This window comes from Engystomops pustulosus, chromosome 5 (assembly GCF_040894005.1).
Source record: "Engystomops pustulosus chromosome 5, aEngPut4.maternal, whole genome shotgun sequence".
Classification (NCBI taxonomy): domain Eukaryota; kingdom Metazoa; phylum Chordata; class Amphibia; order Anura; family Leptodactylidae; genus Engystomops; species Engystomops pustulosus.
In genome coordinates, this window is record NC_092415.1 from 80,671,580 (window position 1) to 80,698,721 (window position 27,142).

The window sequence follows — 27,142 nt, forward strand, 5'->3', positions numbered from 1 at the left end:
TTACGATATAGAGCAAGAAAAATCCCTGTAGTGCAGTCAGGATCTGCCCAGCACTTGCTGCACTGCACTGCTAACAGTGTCTGTATACTATGCTGGTGACTGTACAGCATACATCCAGGAGCATTGGGGTATCCTTTGGTACCTTACTGCACTGATAAGACAGGTTGCTGGCTCTATACTATTTATTGTGCAATATTTGTACACAAGGCTGGATTGTGGGTTCCCCCCTTTTTTCCCCTTCTACAACCAGCAGCCACTCCAGAAGCAGAATGTCATTTTTAATATATTCATACTTTTTTTGCAGAGGTCATCATAGTTCATTTCTTTAGTACAATGTGTAATGTGTTTGCTAGTGTCACTAGGTTTGTTTTTTACCAGTTCATCCTAAACACATTAAACACCTGAAATTTTTGCTGCACAAACATAGCACGTTTGACATCAGTTTTGTTTGATTCGGTTAATGTGGGGGTGCTGGTTGAACTTTTTGACCTTTAATTTATTGTTCATATATTCAATACAAAAGCAGCACAAACAAAAATTTGAGCAGCACAAATGTAGCAGAATTGTTCGGCCCAAGTTTTGTTTTGGGCAATGTGGGGGGCTAGCTGACCTCTGGAAACTTTGTCAATATCTTAAAAACGATAGCGGCACAAACAAACATTTCTGCTGCACAAACCAGCACAAACGTAACACAAACGTTTGACACCAATTTTGTTTGATTTGAACAAGGTGGGGGGGCAACTTCACTCAGGTAAGATCAGGTCCTGCTGTATGTAGCGCATTCAAATTTTATAAAAGCCCTGTAACCTGGCCAATTGCTTTAAAGCACAAAAAATCCCTGGTCAACAACACATAAATCTTATGTGTGGCAAAAAATGTGAATATAAAATATATATGACCTATTGTGTCTCCAAAAGGAGATCAAGCCAAATTATACATGACTAAATTGATTGCAAAAAATAATAATCTTTATTAATCATAATTAAAAACATTGACAAAATGTATTTTTTAAAAGTTGATTACAGCGGTGGATGGGATACACAGAAAAAAGCTATGTCCGTACAGTCACGACATGATATTGCACATATATATACATAAGCAGAAAATGCCTGTAAACTGAGAAGTATCTTATTAACCCCTTAAGGACGCAGCCATTTTACAGCTTAAGGCTCAGTCCCATTTTTTGGATTCTGACCTGCGTCTCTTTATATGGTTATAACTTTTGAACACTTTTACTTATCAAAGCGATTCTGAGATTGTTTTTTCCCCACATGTTGTACTTCATTTTAGTGGTAAATTTTGGCTGATAAGTTTTGCGTTTATTTACAAAAAAAAGAAAAAAATGATGAATTTTTAAAAAAATTTGTCATTTTCGAAATTCAAAATCACTGCGTTTTCCGGCAGATCGATTTACCACCTAAATAACTTGCCGAATAACATTTCCCATTTGTCTACTTTACATTTTCATAATTTTTGAAATGTTTGGATAATTTATTTTGACGTCACGCGGCCTACAAATCGAATAGCGATTTTCCGTATTTTCAGAATTGACTATTTTGGGGATAAATAGTGTTTGAAATTAAATTTTACATATTTAGCATCAAAAAACCCCTATATAACCAACCCATTTTCAAATCTGCACCCCACAAACTATCAGAAACAGCATTTACAAAGATTGTTAACCCCTTGAGATCTTCATAGTAATTGAATCAAAATGGCGGTGAAATTTAGAATGGTCAAATTTTGTCGGTTATATGTTCATTTAGCCCTAAAATTGACACATTTCCAAAAGATAAAAAGAGAAAACCCACCATAAAATTTGTTCTACAATTTCTCCTGAGTGCAGCGACCCCCCACATGTGGACATTACTTGTGTTATGGGGGCACAGCGAGGCGCAGAAGGGAAGGAGCACCCTGCAGCTGCCAGGATTTTAGTTTCCTCATTGGCCCCTTTTGAAGGCTATAAAATTTTCGCTTTTCCGTTATTTGGGCCATGTGACGGCATTTTTTTTGAGCGATGAGATGCATTTTCCAGTGTTACCATTTTGGGGTTGGTATCACCTATTGTTGAAAATTTAGGAATTATTTTTGAGGTCATGAGTAGAAAAGCATCAATTATGTACTGGATTTTCTACTCTTTTTTTTTCGTGTTCACCGTATAGCCTAATAATCCTGTTATCTTTATTCTATGGGTCGATACGATTACGGGGATACCAGACATGATTATTTTTTTTTATGTTTTACTAAATTTGCCAAATAAAACCCTAATGTGGGGAAAAATCTATCATTTTTGCATCGCCGTCTTCCAAGTGGCATAACATTGTTACATTTTTGGCTACAGAGCTGGTTGATGGCTTGTTTTTTGCGGGACATGTTGTTCTTTGCAACAGTATCATTCTGGAGTACATATGTTTTGTTGATCACTTTTTATTGCATTTTTAGTGGGATATAATAGGTAAAAATCATAATTTTTGGCAGGTTTTTAAAGTTTTTTTTTTTTACGGCGTTCATCATATGGGTTCAATAGTTATTTAGTTTTATTCTATGGATTGTTACGGAAGCGGGTTGATCCACCATGGGATATGAACAAGCAATCATCTGATTACTTGTTCATGATAATACTCTGCAATACTGATGTATTGCAGGGTATTAGCAGTGCCAGCCTATGCAGATGCATAGGCTGACACTTTGCCTTTAAGATGACGTCACAGACGCCATCTTAAAGGCACTGCCTTCAGGCTTCTCTGGGGTCCCGATCGGACCCCAGAGGTACCATGGCAGCGATCGCCATGGCAGCGATCGTGGGGTAAAGACCCCCGGAAGGCATGTTAAATGCCGCGGGTTAAACGCCCGCGATCGGAGCCCACTCCCACCGCGGGTGTTAGCCAGGGATGTCAGCGGTAGATTAGAGCTGAAATCCCGCGGCTAACGATGCCAGTTCGGCTGTTTGCATTGCTGAACCGGCATCGCCTCTGTGCAGTAGCTGTACTGCGCTGAGCGCTATTCGCGGGACTCAGCGCAGTACAGCTACGGCGCAGAGCGCTAAGGGGTTAAAGTATGTATGCAATTATGTTCTTACCCATGTGGATAATCTTAGTCAGCATGACCCGGATAGCTCCTGCCCCGACGCGCGTTTCGGCTTATTCAACCTTCGTCTGGGGGCTGAATAAGCCGAAACGCGCGTCGGGGCAGGAGCTATCTGGGTCACGCTGACTGAGATTATCCACATGGGTAAGAACATAATTGCATAAATACTTTAATAAGATACTTCTCAGTTTACAGGCATTTTTCCGCTGTAATCAAGGGCTCGCGGTGCATATTGCTAGCACCAATCGCGGGTGCTTTCACGGCGATCGCCGCCGGCAATGCTGCCGGAGGCACCAAAAAGACGTCACGGGGAGCGGTGATCCGTTCTCACGAAGGCCCGAAGCAGTCTCGTTTTAACCCCTTCATTACAATGTGCTATCAGCACATTGTAATGAATGAGGAGTAAAATCCCCATATACTGCCATATTGCAGTATGGCAGTATATGGTAGGATCGATCAGACAACCTAGGGTTAAAGTACCCTAGGGAGTCTGAAAAATAGTAAAAGTAAAAGTAAAAAAAAGTTAAAAAAAAAAAAATTATAATAAAAAAACCTAAAAATTCAAATCACCCCCCTTTCCCTAGAACTGATATTTATATTAATAAACAGTAAAAATCATAAACACATTAGGTATCGCCGCCTCTGAAAATGTCCGATCTATCAAAATATAATTACGGTTTTTCACTGCGTTTAACCTCGTAACGGAAAATAGCAACCAAAGTCAAAAATGACATTTTTTTGCCATTTTGAAAAATATAAAAAAATTAATAAAAAGTGATAAAAAGGTCGCACAGTCCTAAAATGCTAGCAATGAAAACGCCATCAAAAGTCCCAAAAAATGACACCACCCACAGCTCTGTACACCAAAGTATGAAAAAGTTATTGCCGCCAGAAGATGGCAAAATTAAAAAAAAAATTTTGTACAGGAGGTTTTAATTTTTTTAAATGTATGAAAACATTATAAAATCTATACATAGACATGTCATTTGTGGCACACAGTGAAAGCTGTAAAATCCAAGCCCACAAGAAAGTGTCACTGCATTTGGAATTTTTTTCCCGCTTCCCAGTACGCGCCATGGAATATTGAATACCGTCACTACGAAGTGCAATTTGTTACGCAGAAAATAAGCCATAACAGAGCTCTTTATGTGGAAAAATAAAAAAGTTATAGATTTTTGAAGGTGGGGAGTGAAAAATGGAAGTGAAAAAACTAAAAAAAGGCCAAGTCGTTAAGGGGTTAAAAAATACATTTTGTCAATGTTTTTAACTAAGATTAATAAAGATTATTATTTTTTGCAATCAATTTAGTCATGTATAATTTGGCTTGATCTCCTTTTGGAGACACAATAGGTCATATGTATTAGTCTTTTGAGGCAAATTGGTGTATATATATTTCAGGGGTATTCATAATCCATCTGTGCTTCACATGCCACTTGGCAACTAAGATTTAAAGGGATGTTTCCTCACCCCGGACAATAGACTCCATTATATGTCCGTGAATATAAAATACCCAAGATTCTTATCTGGTCTGCCAGGACAGTATACATAAAATACCATAAGATCCCTGCCTCCTATACCAAATGTCTTAGTTTATTCTGTAGCACTGCCATCTTTTGGCCAAACTTCAAACTGTTGTACTCTGTTCTTAAAGGGAACCGGTCACCACATTTTTCACAAATACAGCTATTGGCAGGTTCCCATTGAGTCCTATTAACTAACTGACAGCATTCTTTTAGCTAAAAATTGTTTCCTTCAGATCCCCATATAAATTAAGATAAACTTACCTAGTATCCAGAGATAGCAAGAGCAAGTCTGGGGGCATGGTCTAATGTAATTTAACCAGGGAAACATAATCTCGGGTTCTTTAGCCTTGCAACATTAGCAAAATGTGCCCCATGCACATATATGACCACATGAAATCACAATATGCCTGCATGGAGGCACAGAGAGTAGTAGAAGTCCATGCAGACATGCTGTGATTTCATGTGGTCATATATGCTTTTATAATTCACAAAATTTTATGGGCTTTCTAAAGTAGGCAGAGTAATCTCCAAGATGGTCGCCACAGGATACAACAAGTCCCATGATCCTTTGGTTATCAATAATAGCTCCTGCCTCTTATTCTCTGCTCCCAATGATGATGTAACAGACTGTCTTGCTCTGTTACCATAGTATTGATGTGTGTAACTGTCCTTTCATCACTGCACATTGAGATGGGTCTCACCCCAACACTGGCCATATTGGATGCACTGCAACCAAAGGACTACACCCAAACATAGTGGTGGTCACATGACCTGCCCAGGCAGGTGCAGGACATTAAATGAGCTGCTCTCCTACCTGGTTCCCTACACACTGTTAGCACAGTACTAGCACCTAGGAAGCCTGGTAGGAGATAAATCAATCCAGGATCCTCATCCTGGGGGAATCAAACACTGCATATTCATAGAAATTGGACTAGCCAAGACTTAATCAGTGTAATGAGAGCATGCAGTTAAGATACATTTTCCTAAATTGGAACATTTCAGCTCCATTTTGTTTTTATTACTGTTAAGCTCTTAACGGGTTAACAAGCTTTATATAGGATTTTAACCTTTTAAAGCTCAGGTTCCCTTGATTGCTGTTCCAGTTACGAGACTTCTAATGTCCTAATCAACTTAGAAAAATGGTGGCAACATAATACAGATTGATGTGGTCAATTCTAGCTTAAAAGCCCAGAAACATTTTGAAAATGCCAAATTAAAGCTAACAAAAGTGATAATATATTTTAATTTACTGGAAAAACTGACCTGGATAAAAATAACGATAGCCCCGGAAAAGATTAAATATAATATGACCACAAGACCACTGCAGAGTGTTTTACTCTAATGAGAATCACAGGGACCTTCACACTTGTCATCACAGGCTGCCAATTACAGTGGGAAAGTAGTACTCTGCTGTTTGCGATCATGGTGTGTACTACAGTAAACAAGGACAGAGGATATCTTAGGAGAGAGATGTCTCAGGAGTTTCTGGTCCTAAAATTAAGCATAGAGGAAAAAATATGTTACCTACTGTGAAACTCAATGTTTTATGGTTACCTTGCTGCATCCTTCAAAGGGTGTCCTAAATCTGTGCAGAATACAATGAAACCTCAAGACTATGAATGTTTTTTGAAACAAAAGGGGAGCTTGGCCTCAGTGATAAGTCATGGATCCTCCAACAAGATAATACCTCACAGCTCAAAATAGAAGAGATTTAAGCTCTTCTGAAGTGGCCTTCTATGAGCTCTGATCTCAATCTAATTGAATAAGCTAAAATATACAGTCTGGAGAAGGCCCCCTTCAAATCAGCTTGACAAGTTTGCACATGAGCAGAAGTGGATCATATAGGTGGGTTTGCCGGTAGCCCAGGGCCCAAGCCTTCACCAATATGATCCTCATATATCTGTTTCTGCTCTCAATACGCATGTACACAAGAGCCATTTCAGGACCTTTGAAAGATCCTGCAAAAGTTCTGAAACTGTAGATTCAAAGCAGACAGAAGGGACGCAGCCACCATTCCATAAAAAAAAGGTATTCACCAATGTTTTAGCCCCCTAAGTTGGTGATTTTTAGACCCACAATTCTCTTTTTTTCAGAATAGCAAGATTGATATTAAGGAAGCAGACACAGGACAGCAACCAATCATATTAGCTCCAGCTCACCCAAGCTTGTTTCATTCCTAGGAGCATGGGTTATTCCATCATCAAGATTCCAGACGTAGTAATTAATTAAAAAATCCAGCTCACTTAAAAGGCTTGATTACTTTATTTCGACACACAAAAAGTAAGTTATATACTGCATATATTCATTTAAAATTACTTTATCATATATTTGAGATAATCTAAAATAAAATTAAGGAGTTTCATTCCAAAAACCATGTGCAATGCAGCAAAAGCAAATATGATCAGATAATATAGTCAAGTGATTTCATAAATGCTATTTGATACTGCTAATACACACAGAGAAGCAGATCAATCAAGTTCCCACTGATTTACATCAAGAGACTATTCAGATACAGGATCAAATCCCACATGCAGTAACCAATGAAAAATTATCCTTATGTGTCTTACCCAGCGTTGCTATCTGCATTCCTGGAGCCCCGATGCGCTTTTGTGCTTTTTTAAAGTGGGTATAGACTGCCACCAAAACCCTCTAATTAGACTTCCCATCCATCTACGTCATCTAACCTGTCCGCCTAAATGCAAATAAAGTGCTATAGTGCTAAATTTTCATTCTTACTCCTTTATATAAAAAATGGGAAGAAAATTATGTGAAAAAGATTACATTCAATAGTGACATAAGACAATATATAATTTATAAACACCAGAAAAATGTTTAAAAATATAGTACATATGTCCAGAAAAAAAGTGTAGTTTATAAAATGTGCACTTTATACAAAACATGAATATAATTCATCAAATATATAAATACATCACAAAATGCACACAAATACAAATACATATAACTAGGAGATGTATACCCCAAATATAAATCCAATTAATTTAAAACATAAAAAAAATATTACCCATGACACATAAATTCTATATCAATACAAATATATTCACCACAAATTCTATTTTTCCATGTGAAGATCTGTGTGATGGCTTCTTTTCTGCGTAACAAATTGCACTTCATAGTGGTGGTATTTATTATTCCATTCCATGTACTAGGAAGCGGGAAAAAAATGCAGTGAAATTGGTGAAAAAATGCATTTTCACCAATTTCTTGTGGGCTTGGATTTTATGGCTTTCACAGCTTTCACTGTGCGCTCCAAAGGACATATCTACTTTATCCTGTGGGTTGGTGCAATTGCAGGTATACCAAATTTATATAGGTTTTATAATGTTTTCATACATTTACAAAAATTAAAACCTTAAAATCCTTTTTGTAAGGAGACTGAGTATTGGAACAGAACCCCTAAGATAAACGTTTCAGTGTCTAAGGCAGTGATGGCGAACCTTTTAGACACAGAGTGCCCAAACTACAACCACAACCTACTTTTATGTCGCAAAGTGCCAAGATGACAATTTAAGCAGTAAGCTATTGATCCCAACTGTATCATAAGTCTGAATCCTATTGGCGTTCTGAGGACACCAATACAATAGAAAGAAAATTTGGATTGTAGCTTCCTTCCAGAGGCAGAATCAGGGGACCCAGAGCAGGAGCTCCGACCATAATCCATCTCTGCCCACACCTTCTCGCTTCTTGTGTAGTCCTGGCAGCCAAGAAGGTGTCGCTTTAAAATAGTTTTGGATCAGGAGGAAACCTTGAGTCTTGTCTAGCAAATTCTGTGCTAGGGTGAAGGCCTGGGTGCCCACAGAAAGGGCTCTGAGTGCCACCTCTGGCACCCGTGCCATAGGTTCACCACCACTGGTCTAAGGTGTCACATAGATACCCTCTCTCCCTTTTGAAGATTCAGGCTATCTCAGGGATCCTATGGATAACAAGGTGGATACCTTCCCGCGTAGATCTCAGGTATTCTCTTCTGTGGCTTTTAAGCCACATTCAGCAGCAACATGTGTGGTCCAGCCTTTGTTCTAACTGATATGTCTACACAGATTACACAGTGTTGTTGGATTCAGTTTCGACTATCCAAGGGCTTCACCAATTTAGTCTGATGCATCTATTGATGCATTAAGGTTGTCAGCCGGATTGGCAGCTTTATAAATTTAGCAAAAAGAGATATCTGGCTGAAGAATTGGGGAGATGATGTAAACTCCAAAAATCAACCTTGTGTCAGGGGGAATTTTTGTTTGGGCCCACATTGGATAGCATTGTATACAAAGCATCTGATTTTAAGCTGGATAACCTCAAGGAGATACCAGGACTTCATGTTCTTCCATCAGATCGAGAATGCTAAAAAGCGAAGTGCGGAATGACACCAGGCCTTTGGGGTGGAGGCTGACCCGCTTCCTCTCATCCATTTTTAAGGAGCTAAGAGCTGTCTTAGAAGATCTCTTTTTATCCCTACCTTATTTTAAAAGGAAAAGACTTTTTTTTATTATGACCGACAATGCCATTGGAGTGGCGTATATAAACAAGCAGGTTGGGACACACGCAGAAGATCCCTCATGGGCCTAACTAGAAAAAAAAATTCTCTAGCAGAGACCAATTTTAGCCTCAGCTGTCCACATTCTGGACCCCTGAGAAATAGAGAATGGTGCCTAGACAGGGCCATCTTTCAAAAGAGAATAAAATTGTGGGGCGCCCCAGACATAGATCTCTTTGCTAGATGTATCTAGATTTTAGAAACATGCAGGTTCCAGTTTTATTTTCCTGAACCCTCATGCCACGCCCCAGACAGGCCCCTAAATGCCCTGTCCCAGGCTTGGAACTTAAGGCTGGTATACGTCTTTCTCTTCACTGATTATTCTTCCAAGGGTTCTGAAGAAAATGAGACAGGTACATGTGAAAGCCATTGTGAGCACCTTTTTGCCCAAAAAGAGCCTGGTTTTCAACCTTGAGAGATCTCTTGGTGATGGATCCATCCAGAACTCCCATGGATAGCTCGGGTTTATGAAAGCAGTTTCCCAGCTTGCCTGGGTAACTACAGTAGGTCTCAGGTTCCCCCTTGGGATTTGTCCATAGTACTCTCAGCCTTATTCGGGTCCTGTTCGAACCCTTGAACTGTATTTGCCTTGATATACCCCACCTTGATGCAGTATTTTTTTTTTAGTAGCAATTACTGCAGCTAGGAGAGAAGGGGAGTTGGCGGCTCTCTCCTGTAAACTGCCCTTCATGAAGATACTTTCAGATAAGACACTCCCTTCCTTTTTACCCAAAAGTTGTGTCTGCTTTCCATCACTTCCACAAAATTGTTCTACCTTCCCTTTGTCCTAATCCTTCCTCTGTTAAGGAAAGTGAATTCCATAACTTAAATGTCAGACGTACCATCATTTGTTATTTAGAAAGAACAGCATAGCTTATAATCTTTTTATTCTCTTTGTAGAATATTAGTTATCAGGTCTGTGTGTACCCTTTGATTTAAGGAAACAATACCAGCAATGGTTAAAATAAATTATTTATTGGGTACAATTAAAAGTTTAACATCCAACTGGATAAATGCACGTATATGACAGATGAATTCAATTTAATGCTAATGCCCAGATGGGAATAGCCCTAAAAGACTATAAGATTAATTTAAGTAAGGCCTCCTACAAAATTTAATGAGAGATTCTTTACAGTTCTAGGTATTCAAGTTCGGTTCCCTTCACAATTCTTACTTTGTAAACAAGCTAGTCAATGCATAAGTTCATGTATGAACCCAACATGAAGTCCAATAAGGCAATGTTAGATAGCCCAGGGAGCAGCTCTTATAACAATCAGGAGCTGTAAAGAAGCAGCAATGTCTTCATAATTATCAACATTCCAATAGACATAATTAGTGACTCAATCAGAATGCAGGAAGGACAGCTTCACTCACTATACAGCATATGTATAACTCGTGAAGCTAAATTAGGTGTAACGTGTTACCTCAAATAACCACCACATATACAATCTATAATGAGACCATCTACATCTCTGAAGGTTTCAAATCTTTTAGACCTGGTAGGTTTATACATGATGCAATTTTTTTCTACTTCCTAAATCCATCTTACACATTTCATTCATACAGAACACATGGAGGTTTCCTATCAAGGGGATTCTCATTTGCCACCTATGCTGGTTACAGTCACAAATGTAGCCAACATGTACTACACTGCTCAAAAAATAAAGGGAATACTAAAATACCACATCCTAGATCTCACTGAATGAAATATTACAGTTGCGATACTTTTTTTTTTATGCATCACATAGTAGAAAGTGTTTAGTACAAAAATATAAAAAAAAGATTAATGAAAATCTCAATTATTATCCCATAGAGGTCTGGATTTGGAATGATACTCTAATTTGAAGCAGAAATTTACATTTCAGGCAAATTTCCTTACCTCAAGACAAATAAATGAACATCAGTAGTGTATGTGGCCTCCACATAACTGTATGACCTCCCTACAATGCCTCATTCTCCTGAGGGATCTCCCTCCAGTCAGTGGTGCAACAAAGCGTTGGTGGGTGGAATGAGACATGATGCACTTGATGGATTCAGCTGTATGGAACAGGAGGACCAGTGCATAGCCTTCATGCTGCTACACTACAGCCACATGAGGCCTAGCACTGCCACTCATCAGAAGGAACCCAGAGCCCTGGGCGCCTGTATGTGTAGTCTGAGACCATGGGTCTGAGGATCTCATCCAATTATCCATTGGCATCTCTTGATTCCATCACAGCGTCCTCAGTGTAAACCTTTTACATCTGTGAAGAGCACAATGTGGCAATACTGAATCTGACAATTAGCTTGTAGAGTGTTGGGCTGTAAGCAGAGTAGAAGTCATTTTGCAGGGCTCTGCTTTTCCGGTACCTCCTTGCACAAAGGAGGAGGTAGCTGTCCTACTGCTCGGTTGTTGCCCTCCTACCTTTTTTTAGGAAAAGGAGAACATAAAAACGATTACAAGGCCAAATCCGGGTGCACACTGAATTGAGTCAGTGACGCTGCTTTATACGGTATGGATCAGATAGTGGATTTCCTTTGATAGATCATACAATGGAGGATATCAGCCTTAGACTGATCTATTTATCAAAACTACAGCTGCTCCTTGCTTACTTTGACAGAAGTTTAGAGGTTTACCTGCTTTTATTTCACCTTGCTGATCCTATTTTTTATTATTAGGGTGGAGGAACTACAACTGCAATTATAAAATCAATTATCGCTCACAAAGCAATACTTTTATTTTTCTTGTAGCTGAACAAAATTATTTGGTGAATGATACATCAATTCATACAAACAATACTAAGACCAACTGTGCAATCCAAACAATTTCTTTATATTAATCTTGGATGACAACGAAAATGAAGGCATACATATACATCCCTCAGACAAGGAGGGATTACTTCCGAAATGTCACAGGACACACCGGGTGTTCGGCGTCTCAGTGGAGCCAGGATTCCATAGTGTGGACTTTTAAAACGTGGACTTAAGCATATTGAGCCGTGAACTGGTGATGTATATGTGTGCCTTCATGTCCGTTGTCATCCAAGATTAATATAAATTGTTTGGATTGCACAGTTGGTCTTAGTATTTTTTGCATGAATTGCTGATCGCAGTTTTTGGGAGCCCGTGAACTAGACCAGTGTACACACTATGACACAAGGTGCTTGATTGTTATTTTTTTCCTGAATGATACATCATACATTTAGTATGTTAAAGATATTTAATACCAGTCATTAAAATTTGGGACAATCTAATAGAAGTTCCGAGCATACTTGTCATCACAGTTACAAAGGAATCTGGAGCAGGAACACAGTGTCTTCTGGGGATTGTGCAGGGTGAGAGAACAAGTAATGTGTACAACATCACTAACCAAGCAAACCTATAAAGACAGAAATATTACTACTCTATCTTTTAATGGTGGACAGAATGTCCTGTCTCTTGCAGATACATTCTTTCTATGCCAATGAAGCATCAAAACCAGAAATATCAGCACGGTTGTCATCTCCAAACTTGACAAAACCTTCGGTTACAAAATAAAGGTAAGTGATCATTTAGATTTCACACAGTGCACGAGATATGCTGCAAGAGAAATTACACCAAAAAACAAATGGGACACTTTTATTCATGGCAACAAGGTCAGGAAATTCTACAAACTATGGGGACAGATTTTTAAATATTATTTAAAATATGTCATTGTTGACAAGAGCATGTTGCGCATGTACCTGAAAAAACAGAAGTTGCTATAATTGGTTTATGGGTAACAACGCCAAGACATTTTTCATTCTACCAACTATATCTGGCATAAAAGAAAAGAGGGAAGGTATACAGAATTTTAATATGGATTCCTCAACACCAATCTTATATATGTACACATATCAATATGCTTATACAGGCGGTCCCCTACTTAAGGACACCCGACTTACAGACAACTCATAGTTACAGACAGACCCCTCTGACCTCTGGTGAAGCTCTCTGGATGTTACTATAGTCCCAGATTGCAATAAACAGCTGTAAGGTGTCTGTAATGAAGCTTTATTGATAATACTTGGTCCCATTACAGCAAAAAATTTTTAAATTGCAATTGTCACTGGGGCCAAATTTATTTTTGTCTGGATCTACAATTATAAAATATACAGTTTCGACTTACATACAAATTCAACTTAAGAACAAACCTCCAGACCCTATCTTGTACGTAACCCGGGGACTGCCTGTAATCTGGTCCAACCAATGGTATCCTCCAAAAAATTGGGAAGAAAGGAGGAAAGACTATACCCATAGTAGATGCATTAAAAGTTGAAACTTTATTGGTAAAATATTAAGAAAACATGGTACAACAAAAACATGGTATGAAAAAGGACACGGAGGGTGAGGTGCCCATAAAAATACAAAACACACTATGCGGTGAGTCACAGAAGAATTGAAGTCAAAAACCGGGACAGTATAAGGAACAATATAAAGAACTTTTACAAAGAAACTGGATCAGTGTGTATGGTACAGAAGGAGAACCTCTAAGATATATCCTGTATATTAAATATCATGCCTTTATATGGAGAAAATGGTATCTGAGTCTCCTAAAAAAAGAACTGGAACTTATTTTTTTAGGAGACTCAGATAGCATTTACTCCATATAAAGGCATGATATTTACTATACAGGATATATCTTAGAGGTTCTCCTTCTGTACCATACACACTGATCCAGTTTCTTTGTAAAACTTCATTATATTGTTCCATATACTGTCCGGGTTTTTGACTGCAATTCTTCTGTGACTCACCGCATTGTGTGTTTTGTATTTTTATGGGCACCTCACCCTCCGTGTCCTTTTTTGTACCATGTTTTTATCGTACCATGTTTTCTTTATATTGTACCAATAGTTTAAATTTTTTAATGCATCTACTATGGGTATAGTCTTTCCTCCTTTCTTCCCAATTTTTGGGGGGATACCATTGGTTTGATCTATTTTCTGAGGTATCAAGCTAGATGCGTATATCATATGAGGGGTGCCATTTTGGCATAGAGGTGGGGATTTAGCACTATATTTATGTCCTGTTGCTTCCCCCTTTCCCTCCCCTTGCACTTTGTTCCTTATTGTTTGTTTCAATTGACTTATAATCTGGTCCAGCAAAGTGGGAGTCTGTGCTACTTTGTCAATGCAGAAGTGTCTGGGGTCAATCTATGCTCTCATAAGTTTTGGCTGGGGGCATTCCCTATCACTGGTCACATGTTCCCTGCAGTATGGCTGTAGCTCACCTGAACATGTATAGTTCCTGTTCTCCCCCTTTCTCATTAACACTGCATAACTCCCATATTCTCTCTTCTGTGGGGGGAGGGAGGAAGGGGGCGCCCCAAGAACTTGTTTGAAAATTAAAGTCTAAAATTGCATAAAACAACTACAGTATTTAAACCTATTTTTTCTTATTTAAATCTACACACAAAGGTACATTGTGTTCCACCCACTTGGGATATATCCACACACCTCAAAATTGATGCAGAAGGTTTGTGATTGCTTTTTGATCTACAATTAGGGTATGTATAAATGTATGCATATTCTTTAGAAATTACAGCTCACACCCTTAGGCAGACATTCGTTCTATGTAACAAATACTTTGAGGTCAACTATTTACCGATAAGTATATTGCAAAACAGGTTTTTTGAGATATTCAAAAACAAATCCCCATCTGTTTATTAGGCATAAGTAGACATGTGCATATATACCCATTTCACCACTGCAACCAATCACAAGCTTCGGTAGTGTCATGCTAGACATTATTTAGGCCAATGATCTGCTGCACCTGACACAGGAGCATTATACCACAACAAAACTGCAGCACAGTAAATGACACTGAAGCAGTGGCTGTGAAGTGGCAGAGAATTAAAAGGAAGAGTATATGTTTTTGTTATTTTATAAAAGTACCAGTAATATTTTTGATTAACTTTCACAACTAGGATTCTTTTCAATGGTAGCAAACTGACTTTTTATATATTTTTTAATACAGTTTAATTTAAAAAACAAAATACTTATTTTAATATATTTATATATATATTTTTATACATTTTCAGAAAATTCCAAGGTAAAATTCCCTTGGTTGAGACAAAGGTGTAGTGAACCAATTGTTTCAACCTTTTCACTAGCCTGAAAGTACAGAGATCTGACTAGTAAATAATGAAGGAAATATGGAACAGTTATAGATCCCATATATTTCTGTAAAATAGGGAGCATTTCTCAGTTATGTAATCTATTGAAATACAAAATTACATAAAACAATAAAATACAGAACAAAAACAGTAGCAAGAAATCTCAAAAAAATTTAATTCCTTTCACTTCTGGGGGCAGATAATCTTGGTTTACAGGCTCACTGTACATGGGATTATATTTGTAGCCTTTCCCATAACCCAAATTCTTCATTAGCTTTGTTGGTGCATTCCGCAAGTGGAGAGGAACTGGTGGTAAAGGACCTTTGTAGTTTTTCAAGTGCTCTTTTACTTTGTTGTATGCACTATATGCGGCAATTGATTTCGGAGCACGAGCTAAATATATGACACACTGGGCCAGTATAACCTGCAAATAAGAGATGGAAGCAGAAGGTTAACAGTATATACCAAATAAAAATACAGTACATTCACTTTAAGGGAGAAAACCGCAGTAGTTTCAGGCTATAACAAGCAAGTGGTAGTGGACAGGATGGAACAGGCAGCATCTGTACACAAACAGAAGCCTTGCAGTATGTACAGCATCGTGGGTGTAGTGCATCCTTTAATAGCTCCCCCACAAGCCATATATAGGTTTTATATTTTAATTCCGGACAACTCATTTAACAAAATCTTTGTGGTTTCTGAATATGTAGATTTGGTTAGTATTTTTCCTTTTAACTGGGAATAGCTCTCCTTGGCAGTGCTGTAAATTCAGTTCTGTGCATTAAGCACTTACTAAAGCGTAGCAAGGGGTTCAGCACTGGGGGTTTGTTTGGTCTGCAGTCTCAAGAGATCAGAGTCTATGGCCAGTATGCAATCACTGTGAACAGTCTCACAGTAACATTTGTTACATGAATATGCTCACACTACAGTAAGGAGCAGATCAAACCTATATATGAAAGTAATGTGTGAAGGTTTAATGTATGAATGTTTGATTTGGTTGGGGTAAAACACACGAGTCACCAGCCGACCCATGGATCATGGAGTAGTCACTTTACTGCCTAGGTACTCTGTAGAGGGAAATTATATAAAAAAAAAAAAAAACGTGACCGAGCCCCTCAAGGTAGAATCACTGAGCAATGCTGCCACTTAGGGATGATACATATAGCACATATTAATTGTTTCTATGCTACAGCAGAAGAGAGATAATTATTTATTGCGGAACAGGGACCAGAGGATCAACCCTCCCACACATGATGGTAGGGACTGACTGACAACATGGGTGGGCCCCACTAAGTGCCTGAGCCCAGAGCAACACCTGCCCCCCCTGCTAGCTATGCTACTGTAAAGAGCACATTCCCTTAACAAACTTAAAATCCATATAAACATATTATATATCACTGCTGGGACCAAATTTTTACATTACAAATTAGAACCTTTAAGTGCCTTTTCTTTGTAAAGGGATGTGATTTCAAGAATTAAACAGTTAAACAGCAGAGCTCAATAATAGGAACTGTTTTTTCAGTGCATTTCTGCAGTGGCCATGGCCCCTTATACTAGAACAAGGGATTTCCTTTAAGTTTCTGATTTCCATAATACTGTAAAATGAATTGAAATAAAACCTCACAGCAAGCAAAGACAGAATAAATGACCGTTACAGGAGTATTTACAAATATGGTTTCATTCACTGAATCGGTCATCAATGATGATAATTCTATAATCCATTCCTGCACAAGTTATAGAAGAAATAATTGTAGACACAATGATATGTACTTTTACTGCTGTGGTATTATTTAATCCGTATTACGTCAATGTTAGATTGTAAACACATTTGGAAAATGTTTGAATTAGTGCCAGAGAAAAGTGTCTCAAGCTCCCATAAGAGTCATTGGACGCCACGAAGCTATCAGCACATGGACAAACACACAAACAATCAATCATGTTCTAATTTTACTCCATAGATTGGCACTTTTGAAGAAGATTTCATTTGTGATAACATTTTTGTTGTTCTGGATGCCAGTAGTTTTTTTTCTGTAGTTATTTAGACTAAAGTAGTTGTCCCCAACCAGAAATGAAAAGCACATTCTGTCACTTGACATGACTAACACTTGCAGCCACAGATAAAGGTGAAAGCTCTTGATAAGCAAAGGGGAAGCGCCTTACATCACATTCCGGCATTCCGATAAAGTGGCAGGCTTGGTAAGTTGATACTGCTTGAGGTAAAGCCAGAGGATCCGCCAGGCCTGAAGAGAAGAAAAATACAAAATGTTACAACTAAAAATGAAAAACACACTGTAAAAAAAACACATGACATTTTACAAAATGCTGTAGTTTTAACCCCTGTGACTAGCCTGCTGTTTGACATCAATGAAGGAACGTTACACCTACAAGGTGGTAATGGCAGGAGAAAACATATCGTGCTCCACATACATTCCAGTTTGTAATGGAGGTGGCATGCCCAATGGTTTTTTTCCCTAGATTTATATTTGATAAAAAGACTAATTGTTTGCATAGTATAGTACACCATACTGTGGTGGGGGCCAAGCTCCGAAGAGTGAGTAACACAGATAAGCCACATGTTGTTTTCTTAAATGCATCCAAACCAAAGCCCAGCCCCTGTGACTACCCCTGGATTTTGTCAGGGTGCAAGGCAAGTTATAACACACAATTATATTGTAATGCAAATGCTTATTAAAGGCAGATTTGCACTGCAGGTGTAATGGGCTTCTGCAACCTGTCTTTAGTGAAAATGAGGTCCTTGGTGACAGATGGCAGACTTCCTTTAAATTTTACCTAAAATAAATCATAGAAAACTATAAGAGATGCTGCAGTCTCTTTAAAGAGCCAGGTAAAGGAAGTTCTGGGTGATGTTGAAAAAGACATGCATTCATTTCCTCATTCAAATAAACAAAATACCTATATCTTCACTTGCAAATCTTACGAGTCTCCTAGCCACATAAAGAGGGTCTTCTCCACCTTCAAGCATTCGCCCAAGCCAATATAAAGAAGCATTCTCATCCGATCCACGCATTGACTTGTGTAGAGCAGATATACAATTATAGTGTTCTTCTCCTACAATGTGAGGAGCCAGAGAGGTACAGTATTAGAGGGGGAAAAGCCACAAAACATCTAAATTAGTCACCAATGTAACCAGATTAATACATAACCACATAATATAGTCAGTCTATGGTAACACTGCATTCCCCATTAAATGATTACCTGAACACTAAAATATTCAGTTGTACAGCTTAGAATAAGGGTACATTAACACAGCGGTATGCCCGCCATGCGGGCACACCGCCGTGTGCTGGAGGTGAGGAGGAGGCAGCCCCTCCTCCCTCCATAGAGAATAGCGGCGCACGGCCGCACACACGCCAAAAGATAGAGCATGCTCTATCTTTTTGCGGTGTGCGGGCCGGATCGGTGCCACACATGTGTGGCACCGCATCTGCGCCGCGCCGCTATTGCCGTCTATGGGGACGTACATGCGGCCGCAAATTTGCGGCCGCATGTACGTCCCCGCAGACGGCCATGTGAATGTGCCCTAATATGAAGTTTACTTTAAAAAAAACCACGACCTGCAAAAACAGAGAAGGGCTGCGCCATTAAAAGGTAAATTCACTTTGGTTTATCCAGATGTTCAGGTCTAGTTTTTAATGTCCAAACAAGCCATGAGGTTAAAAAAAAAAAAAAAGAAAAAGAAATCCATAAATGGAATAAATTAAAACATTACTCTACATGAATGGAATCTGATGTGTTTCAGGTGAAAAGTTCTTAAACATAGACTGAACAAACCAGTGATATACAAGGATATATAAACGTAAGGAAAGCTGCCAGGATCACCTGGTAATCACATGTTGTGTGCTCACAGAGAGACATATAAAGGAAAAGCATGGAATGGATTAAGCATATAACAAGGTGAATGGATGGAAAAAAAACTAATATATTATATATATTTTCATGTATACATATGTGTATCCTTTTGTAGTAGCTAAATGCATATATATCTTCATCTCTCTGTGAGCATACGTCATGTGATTATAAGGTGATCATGGCTTCATTTGAAACGCGCAAGGCCCTTCTTGGTACCGCTAGGTTTTTAATCCTGATTAGAGTCATGTTTTAATTTATTCAATGTATAGATATTTTTTGCCAGGAAGCAGGTCAAAAACCATCTTCCTTGTTAGCAACATTGCACTGACTCCAGCACAGTTTTCAGCACCGGCTGCTTATTGACTTCTCTTCGGGTGAGTCTTCTGACTCCCACTCCTAAACTTCCCCCTAACCCCAACAATGGCTAACCGGTACAGGTCTGAACTTTGCAGTTCGGGTCCGCTCAACATTAATCATGGGTTGAGAATAAATAGAAAGTTGGGTTGTCATTTGTTCACCATGTTTTTGGTTCACTATCCTTTGTGCCATGGATTTAGGCATCTAAACCCTGGATGAAATAATATATTTATTAGACCCATTCTGTGGCTAGGGGACAACAATCAAGCTTGGTGCAACCCCTCGAAGGCTACTTTTACATCAGTAATTGAAAGCCAATACTGGGTCTAAAACATTTAAGAGGTACACATCTTTATAAGAGCAATAGTTTTGTGTGTGTAGATTCCAGACCTTGCTTTAGCTTTTCAAACACTAGCTAAAGTACTGTAGTGTGTGTGACCCAACAATTGTTTCCATCACTGATGTGTCTTAAAAGTCTTTTTATAATCATATCAGGATTGGAATATTCTGGTTATGCTATAACCATTTAGACAGAATACAAACAACAGATTATACTTGTCACTCTACTGGTATAACACTCAAAGCATTGCAACACTTTCCTGGTGCTCATGTATCTCCGCTAATGACAGAAGCTGCGTTAGGTCACATGATACCACTATACCATTTCCTTTCTTAGGGGAAACATGAACCTTGATGAATGAGTGCTTTAGATGTGAAGCACATATAGGAGCTTTAAAAGAAACAGCTGCATGGGTGACAGGCCTCTAATAAATGGAACACAAGATACAAAATAGGAGCATGCCAACAAATATTACATTGAGATACCATGGGTGCTGCATCTTGTATTACTCTTTATTATCTACAGTAATAAGTATATAACAACAGTCACCATGTAAAGAAAGAACCTCATGATATCTCATACATACTGTACTCAAAAGAACACTACTACCACTCGGACCAAAGATTGCAAACCAAGCACACTGACATACTGGTGTGTGCCCCTCTGGCAGGACCTGATCTTCTTTTAGCCTTGTATTCCCTTGTTTTTACAAGAAAAGGCTTGCAAAGACAGCAGCATGGGAAGGATCAGAGGCTGAGAGGATGACTGATGCCCAATTTCCATATAAAGAATCACTTTATATTTTCACTGCCCCACATCCATATATCCATTTCATATCTACATTTAAAAGAACAAGATTAGCAGCTTTAGTTATTGGTTATACCTTAGGGCACATTCACATGGCCGTCTGCGGGGACGTACATGCGGCGGCAAATTTGCGGCTGCATGTACGGTGCCACACATGTGTGGCAACGATCCGGCCCGCACACTGCAAAAAGATAGAGCATGTTCTATCTTTTGCCGTGTGTGCGGCCGTGCGCCGCTATTCTCTATGGAGGGAGGAGGGGTCCTCTCCAGCACACAGCGGTATGCCTGCACGGCGGGAATACCGCGTGTGAATGGACCCTTAAGAAGCTTTCCATATTGTAAACTGAATGAAAATATTTACTGTAAAAGGGAAACTTGCTACATTTTTGGCCACTAATCAACAAGTTGGGACCATACCAACACATCCTGCAGTGCAGCCTCTACTTTCCTCATTCCTTCTATCCTGTCCACATTGGATTATAACCCTCTCCCTTCTCTTGTTCCGTATTGTCTCCTTCCTTATACTTACTATAAGCACTCACATAATGTAATTGGGTATTATTCAACTCTTTAGCCCTTACAAGAAAACTACAAGTAAAATTAAACATTTATTTAGATATTAAATTTACCTTATTTTTATTAGATGATGTACACAAAGTCCAGGATGTTCTCCCCACTAAGGCTTCATTCACACAATGTATACCCGCTGTACCGCAGTACGCTGCTAACCGCCCCCCCCCCATAGGTATACACAGCACACGTCGCCGTATTCCGTCAAAAGATGGGACATGTCCTGTCTTTCTTTGGGCTACGGAACCGTACAGTGTGGCACCGTAACGCTACCGTACGGCACAGTGACGCCATAGAAATGTATGGAGGACATATATACTTATATACGTTCCCCATACGTTCGTGTGAATGTAGCCTAAGCAAACCTCACTCTTAAAGGAGCGCCTAATGGTGCCATGTATGGAAATTTAAAAAAAATAAAATGGAGTGTCTTGTTTTTATTCTTGTGTTCGTCATGTTAAAAAGAGCAATGACCTTATAAAATATTTTCAGAAACAGGAAAAAAGTTTTCCTTATTCCAAGCATTGGGTTGTTTCTATTTTTTAAGTACAATTTTTTATAATTTGGATACAAAATTTTGAGATGGGAGGGATAACCTATGGAGTAGAGAAAATAATAATTTTTTTTTTGAAGGGGGAGGGGTGGAGATCGTATTTTCTTGGTTTTTTTTAAATCTTTTCCTGTATAATGTCTTTGGTTTAAGAATAATTTTAAAAGGTTGCTGTGAAAAACAAATTGTCTATGAGTATTATAATTTTAATTAAAAAAATAAATTAAAAAGTACATGTTAAACTTTAGTCTGTTTCTTATGAATAATCATACAACTATTTTTATCATACATTCTTCCAGAAGACTCGCTGGTATGTCCTCATTATCATGACAAGGTTAACAATGCGCCGACCCAGTGGGCTTGCAATGAAATTTCAACTTACAGATTAAGACTGCAACAATACACCCAAGGCAGCTGCACAAGATGTGCCAGTGCAGCAGGCGTCCTGATGTCTATTCTACGGCAATGTTGAGCTTTTCCAGAGAGGGAGAAAGCTCTTGGAATGGCTTGCTACTGTACATAATTCAATACACATTCACTAGTTGGTTAAGCGAAGCCTCCAATTCGTTGCTGCTCAAATTACTTACATGGGTCATTTGGGTCAATTGCACAGGAGTAAGTAGGCTAACGTGAAAAGTGTTGTGGGTTGGAAAAAGTCACAAAAAAAGTCTATTTTTTGTGCAAATCCGCAATTGAGACATTCGAAATAGCAGAAAACTGACAATGAAGTACAATGATAAATTCCCCACATTGACCCCCTTTAGAGAAAGTAATCTCAGCTTGAAAAATGCACCAGAACTGCAGTTGTCTTCAGGGTAGAGATAAAGATATGGGCAGACGAAGAGAGTCTTTCTTGCCCGTCTCTGAATGAGGTTATTCTAATGAGGCTATTAAGCTGAGCTGTCTTCTCCTTTAATCAATGGGATGTGCTTATAGTCCTGAACGAGCAATGTTTCATCAATCATGCAGTGAGGGTTCTGTTTTTTTGTTTGTTTAATCAGATTTAGCTGTTTAAAAGGAAATCTACCATATGTCACTAAACCAAGCCTACTTACACGCTTGTGTGTGCCTCCTTAAATAGGATGCACTCTTCTTTTTGCTACTAATCGCTTAGTTTTTGGGAAAACATGATGCAAATAAACATCGGGGGTTCTGGCTACCTCACAGAAGCCCCTACTGGCTCTGTCGTCTTCTAATTATTCACACCTCCTCTCAGCATTTATGAAACCAGCTAAAAAGGACTTTCCTGGTGACCTCAATATTCTATTTAATATTCAAGATACTACATTATACTAAAGTAAGGCCGATTTCACAGCTGCATTTGGCACCGTAGAGAATGTCCTTCGTTAATGAATTGTCAAAAAATATCGCAGCTGCCTGCTTAATTTTTTCCTGCCATAAATAAATGAATAATGATGGAACCATTTCAGTTTCTGTTCCGCTCTCTGAAACAGAAGAGCAATTCTGAAACCCCTGAGGCAGATGTGAACTGGGTCTAAAAGAGTGTCTACCAGCAGTTTTGACCATGCAAAGTTGCAGACAGTGATAGGTAGCATCCCTGGAGCTCTGTGTAACCAAATGCATGCATAGGACATTAGAAGCAGCGGGACTGTGAAAAATGCATTTATATTTCAGGATTGCAGCTGGACTTGGAACATTGAAAAAGTCCCCTCAAACTGCTATATTCTTAGATTTCTGCATAGATACGGCTCAGTCTGAAAAACAAAGCTGTAGTTACACCGATCTCCAAGACTGCTACGTAACACTGCCTGCAGCTTTGTATTGTAAGAATTAGTTTGTGTTACGGAGTTCAACCATCTAATATCATTGAAGCTCCATTATTTTTTAACTGATTTCTGGTTTTCATATTTAGATATATTGGTTCTAATAAATAAAATTGTGGCAGCAGTAGGTGAGGCACAAGTGAAACACTGGCTGTTTGAATCCCCCCCCCCCCCCCCCCCAACGGTGGAACAGATAAATTATGCAAGCATGAGAACTTTAAACTGAACATAAGATCTAAAAATATGATAAATGCCCTAAGGTGAAAATGTCCAAAACATCTTGCAGGCAAAAGAAGCTTTTTACAGAGTGTAAAAAAGTTAAAACTAAATCTTATGTCACAGAAAATTAAGCGATTCCAAAACTCTCCCATTGATCCACTGTTTTGCAAATCATCATATCTTAAAATAAAATAAATAATAATTTAAAAAAAAAAGAGACAAATGGCCAAGGTTTGTGAGAGTATGGCATCACCAATGACGGTTTTACGACTACTGGAGCTGATGTCGTTCATGGAAAACAGTGGGATCATTTCCAGTATTTGCTAAATTGTTTCCATAATTCCAGCAACATGCCTGCACACACCCTTCTATCATTTGAGAAATTGTTTGCAGGCAGATTTATAGTTACCACCTCACTGAAAAAAGCATCTGTCACCTTTGCAATGATCATAAAAATTTATAGGCAGTACATATAGGAACTTGAAGACTAGTTTCCAGGAAGAAGCAGTGGTCCACAGCAGCCCTATGTGTTATTTGCAATATACCGTTACCTAAAGGGGTTGACCACTTTCAGCAAATAATTGATATGGTTTGTGCAATGAAAAGTTTTTTCCAATATACTTTCTGTATCAATTCCTCATGGTTTTCTAGATCTCTGCTTACTGTCATAAAAACAGGAAGCTTCTTTGTTTATTTTCACTGGATAGAAATCGGTCCATGGTCACGTGATGGAGACACTGGTGCACAAGACATTATTATCACACAGCTCTGATTACTCTGGAATCCACTGGAAATGAACATAGAAGCGTTTATAAAGAAGGACAGCAAGCAGGGATCTAGAAAACTGAGGAATTGATACAGAAACTTTATTGGAAAATTGGATATCTATTTATTACACAAACAATGTCAATTATTTGCTGAAAGTGGACAACCCCCTTAACCCCTTCCCGCCGATACCCTTTTTGTTTTTTTTGCGTTATCATTTTTCATTCCCCACCTTCAAAAATCTATAACTTTTTTATTTTTCCATGTACAGAGCTGTGTGATGGCTTATTTTCTGCGTAACAAATTACACTTCAAAATTGTAGTATTTAATATTCCATGCCGTGTAGTGGGAAGCGGGAAAAAAATTCCAAATGCAGTGAAATTGGTGAAAAATTGCGCCGTATTCTTGTGGGCTTGGATTTTACTGTCCTCCCCAAATGTCTACTCTGTTATTTATACTGTATTTTGATAAATCGGGCATTTACAGACACGTCGATAGCTAATGTGTTTATGATTTTTACTGTTTATTTATATTTATACCAGTTCTAGGGAAAGGGGGGGGGGGTGATTTGAATTATGATGTTTTTTTAATACATTTTTTTAAAACTTTTTTTTTATTCTTATTTTTACTATTTTTCAGACTCCCTAGGGTACTTTAACCCTAGGTTGTCTGATCAATCCTACCATATACTGCCATACTACAGTATGGCAGTATATGGGGATTTTCCTCCTCATTCATTACAATGTGCTGAAAGGGTTAACACGAAGCAGCACCCATGCGCAGCCATTTTTTTTGAAGCTGACGGTGGTGATGGGCTTGGAAACACTTGCGATCGGTGCAGCAAAGACATACTGGCTATGGAGAGGGCTCAGCCGTCACATGTCGTAAGGGGTTAACAGAGATCGCATTAACGCCTCTACAAGCGTGTCTGACGCATGTAGTGGCAGTTTTACCCCTTGGAAATAGCCTGATGCGTATAAATCCGCATCACATTTCCCTGTGTCACTGATGTAGCTCCCGGCCTGATAGAAGATTTTGTGACCGGAGCTCAGTCACTCAGTAAAGCCTCCGGTCACATGACCTAAAGCAGATGAGACTGGTAGGAGGCAGCCTGCACTTGGAGGACAGGGCCATCAACACTCAGCAGCACTGATCAGATAAAGCTGAAGGAGAAGTGTCCTGCTTTGAGCCACAGTCTCAAGAGTTTAGCCGCGTGTCGGCTAAACTCTGCTACATCAGTCAGAACAGGAAGGAGAAGGGCAGAGAATCTCATGTGATGCCGGGTCCAGCTACTACTCAGCCCTGCAGTCAGAGCTGTTGGAACAATGGCTAGCAAACATCCAAAAGGCACATTGTGTGAATGTAGAATTACATTGTCCAAATTATTAAAGAGGACTACACCTGCTACGGGGTTTTACAAAAGATAATAAGAAACCAATACACACAGAGTATGCCAGGCACTTAAAGGGGTACTCCCACAAAGACAAGTTTCTTAAATGTACTCAGGATAACAAAAAATAACAGTGAATTAGAGTATGTGTTAAACATAAATACAGTATTTCACAGATATAAGTCCAATCTATCCCTATCAGTCCTGGTATACACAATTTCAGTTGCCCCTAGACACGATGCTGTAACTTCTGACTTTGGGTCGGGGGAAGCCATCTTGGATTTCTATGTGTTACGGCCAAAGAGCTGAGTTTCTCTCTCTGCTCCCTGCACTCTAGCTCCGCCCCCTGCAGTCCAGGACCGAGCTCAGTCACTGATGCACACTGATACACAGTTCCTGTCGGCAGAATTGTGAGGAGTATAAAGCTACAAACAGATAAGTTCTTTATCTGGGGTGGCAGCACACGTGCGGCACCGTACCGCTCCGTAGCCCGGGAAAAGATAGGACATGTCCTATCTTTTCCCGTATTACGGCGCCGCGGCCATATATCGCTATGGAGAGGGGCGGGGGTGAGCTGCGCTCACCTCCTCCTCCTCTCCCAGCGCTGCCGTGTGCTTGCCGTGCTACGGTGCGGCGGGCTCACAGCAGTGTGCATGTAGCCTAAGATTCAAGACATGTCTTCTCACGATCAGAGAATTTTGTTGTATATTGTGATCTGTTCGTACCGCGGCCAATGGCTTAGTGTCATGTTCTTCAAATAGATCATCACCAAAAAAAAAAAAAAAAAAAAAAAAAAGAATATGAAATGCAATACATTTAGCAACAAGCCAGTGAATGGCTCCAAGTTCCTGCTTTTCTTTTTTTCTTTTGGAGACTGATTTTCTAGGACAAAATCAACTACACTGAACACACAGGGGTGTAAGTAAGGGAGGCATACTTACTCATAGATCCAGGCACCATGACTATGGTTATTTGTATTATCCATGGCCTCCTTCCTTCCTTCCACAGCCTCTAGTAACTGTCTCAGTGCCTTGATCTTTGAGTAAGTGCCCCAGGCTGTCTGGTTTCCACAGATTCGTTACAATGAGCCAGCGTGCAAAATGCCGTATACTGCAATGCAGTAGTAAAAACAGTAAAAAAAAAAAAACGTTTCAAAAATAAATTTTAAAACAGTAAAAAAACCTAAAAGTTCAAATCACCCCCATTTCCCTAGAACTTATA

The 27,142-nt window shown here is 39.1% G+C and overlaps 1 protein-coding gene across 2 annotated transcripts in view; it reads right to left on the reverse strand.

Moving 5' to 3' along the window:
- Positions 1 to 14,053: 14,053 nt before the first annotated feature.
- The window catches only part of WRNIP1 (WRN helicase interacting protein 1), a 54,987-nt gene continuing 41,898 nt past the window's right edge, over positions 14,054 to 27,142 (reverse strand). Inside the window, exons 5-7 of one of the 2 annotated variants that reach the window (XM_072152470.1) lie at positions 18,182 to 18,337; positions 17,429 to 17,508; positions 14,054 to 15,692 (exon numbers count right to left, since the gene is read on the reverse strand). In XM_072152470.1, the coding sequence (XP_072008571.1) occupies positions 15,432 to 15,692; positions 17,429 to 17,508; positions 18,182 to 18,337 (497 nt within the window). In that variant the 3' untranslated portion in view covers positions 14,054 to 15,431. The remainder of the gene's footprint in view (positions 15,693 to 17,428; positions 17,509 to 18,181; positions 18,338 to 27,142) is intronic. The other variant, XM_072152471.1, reaches the window with a different exon arrangement.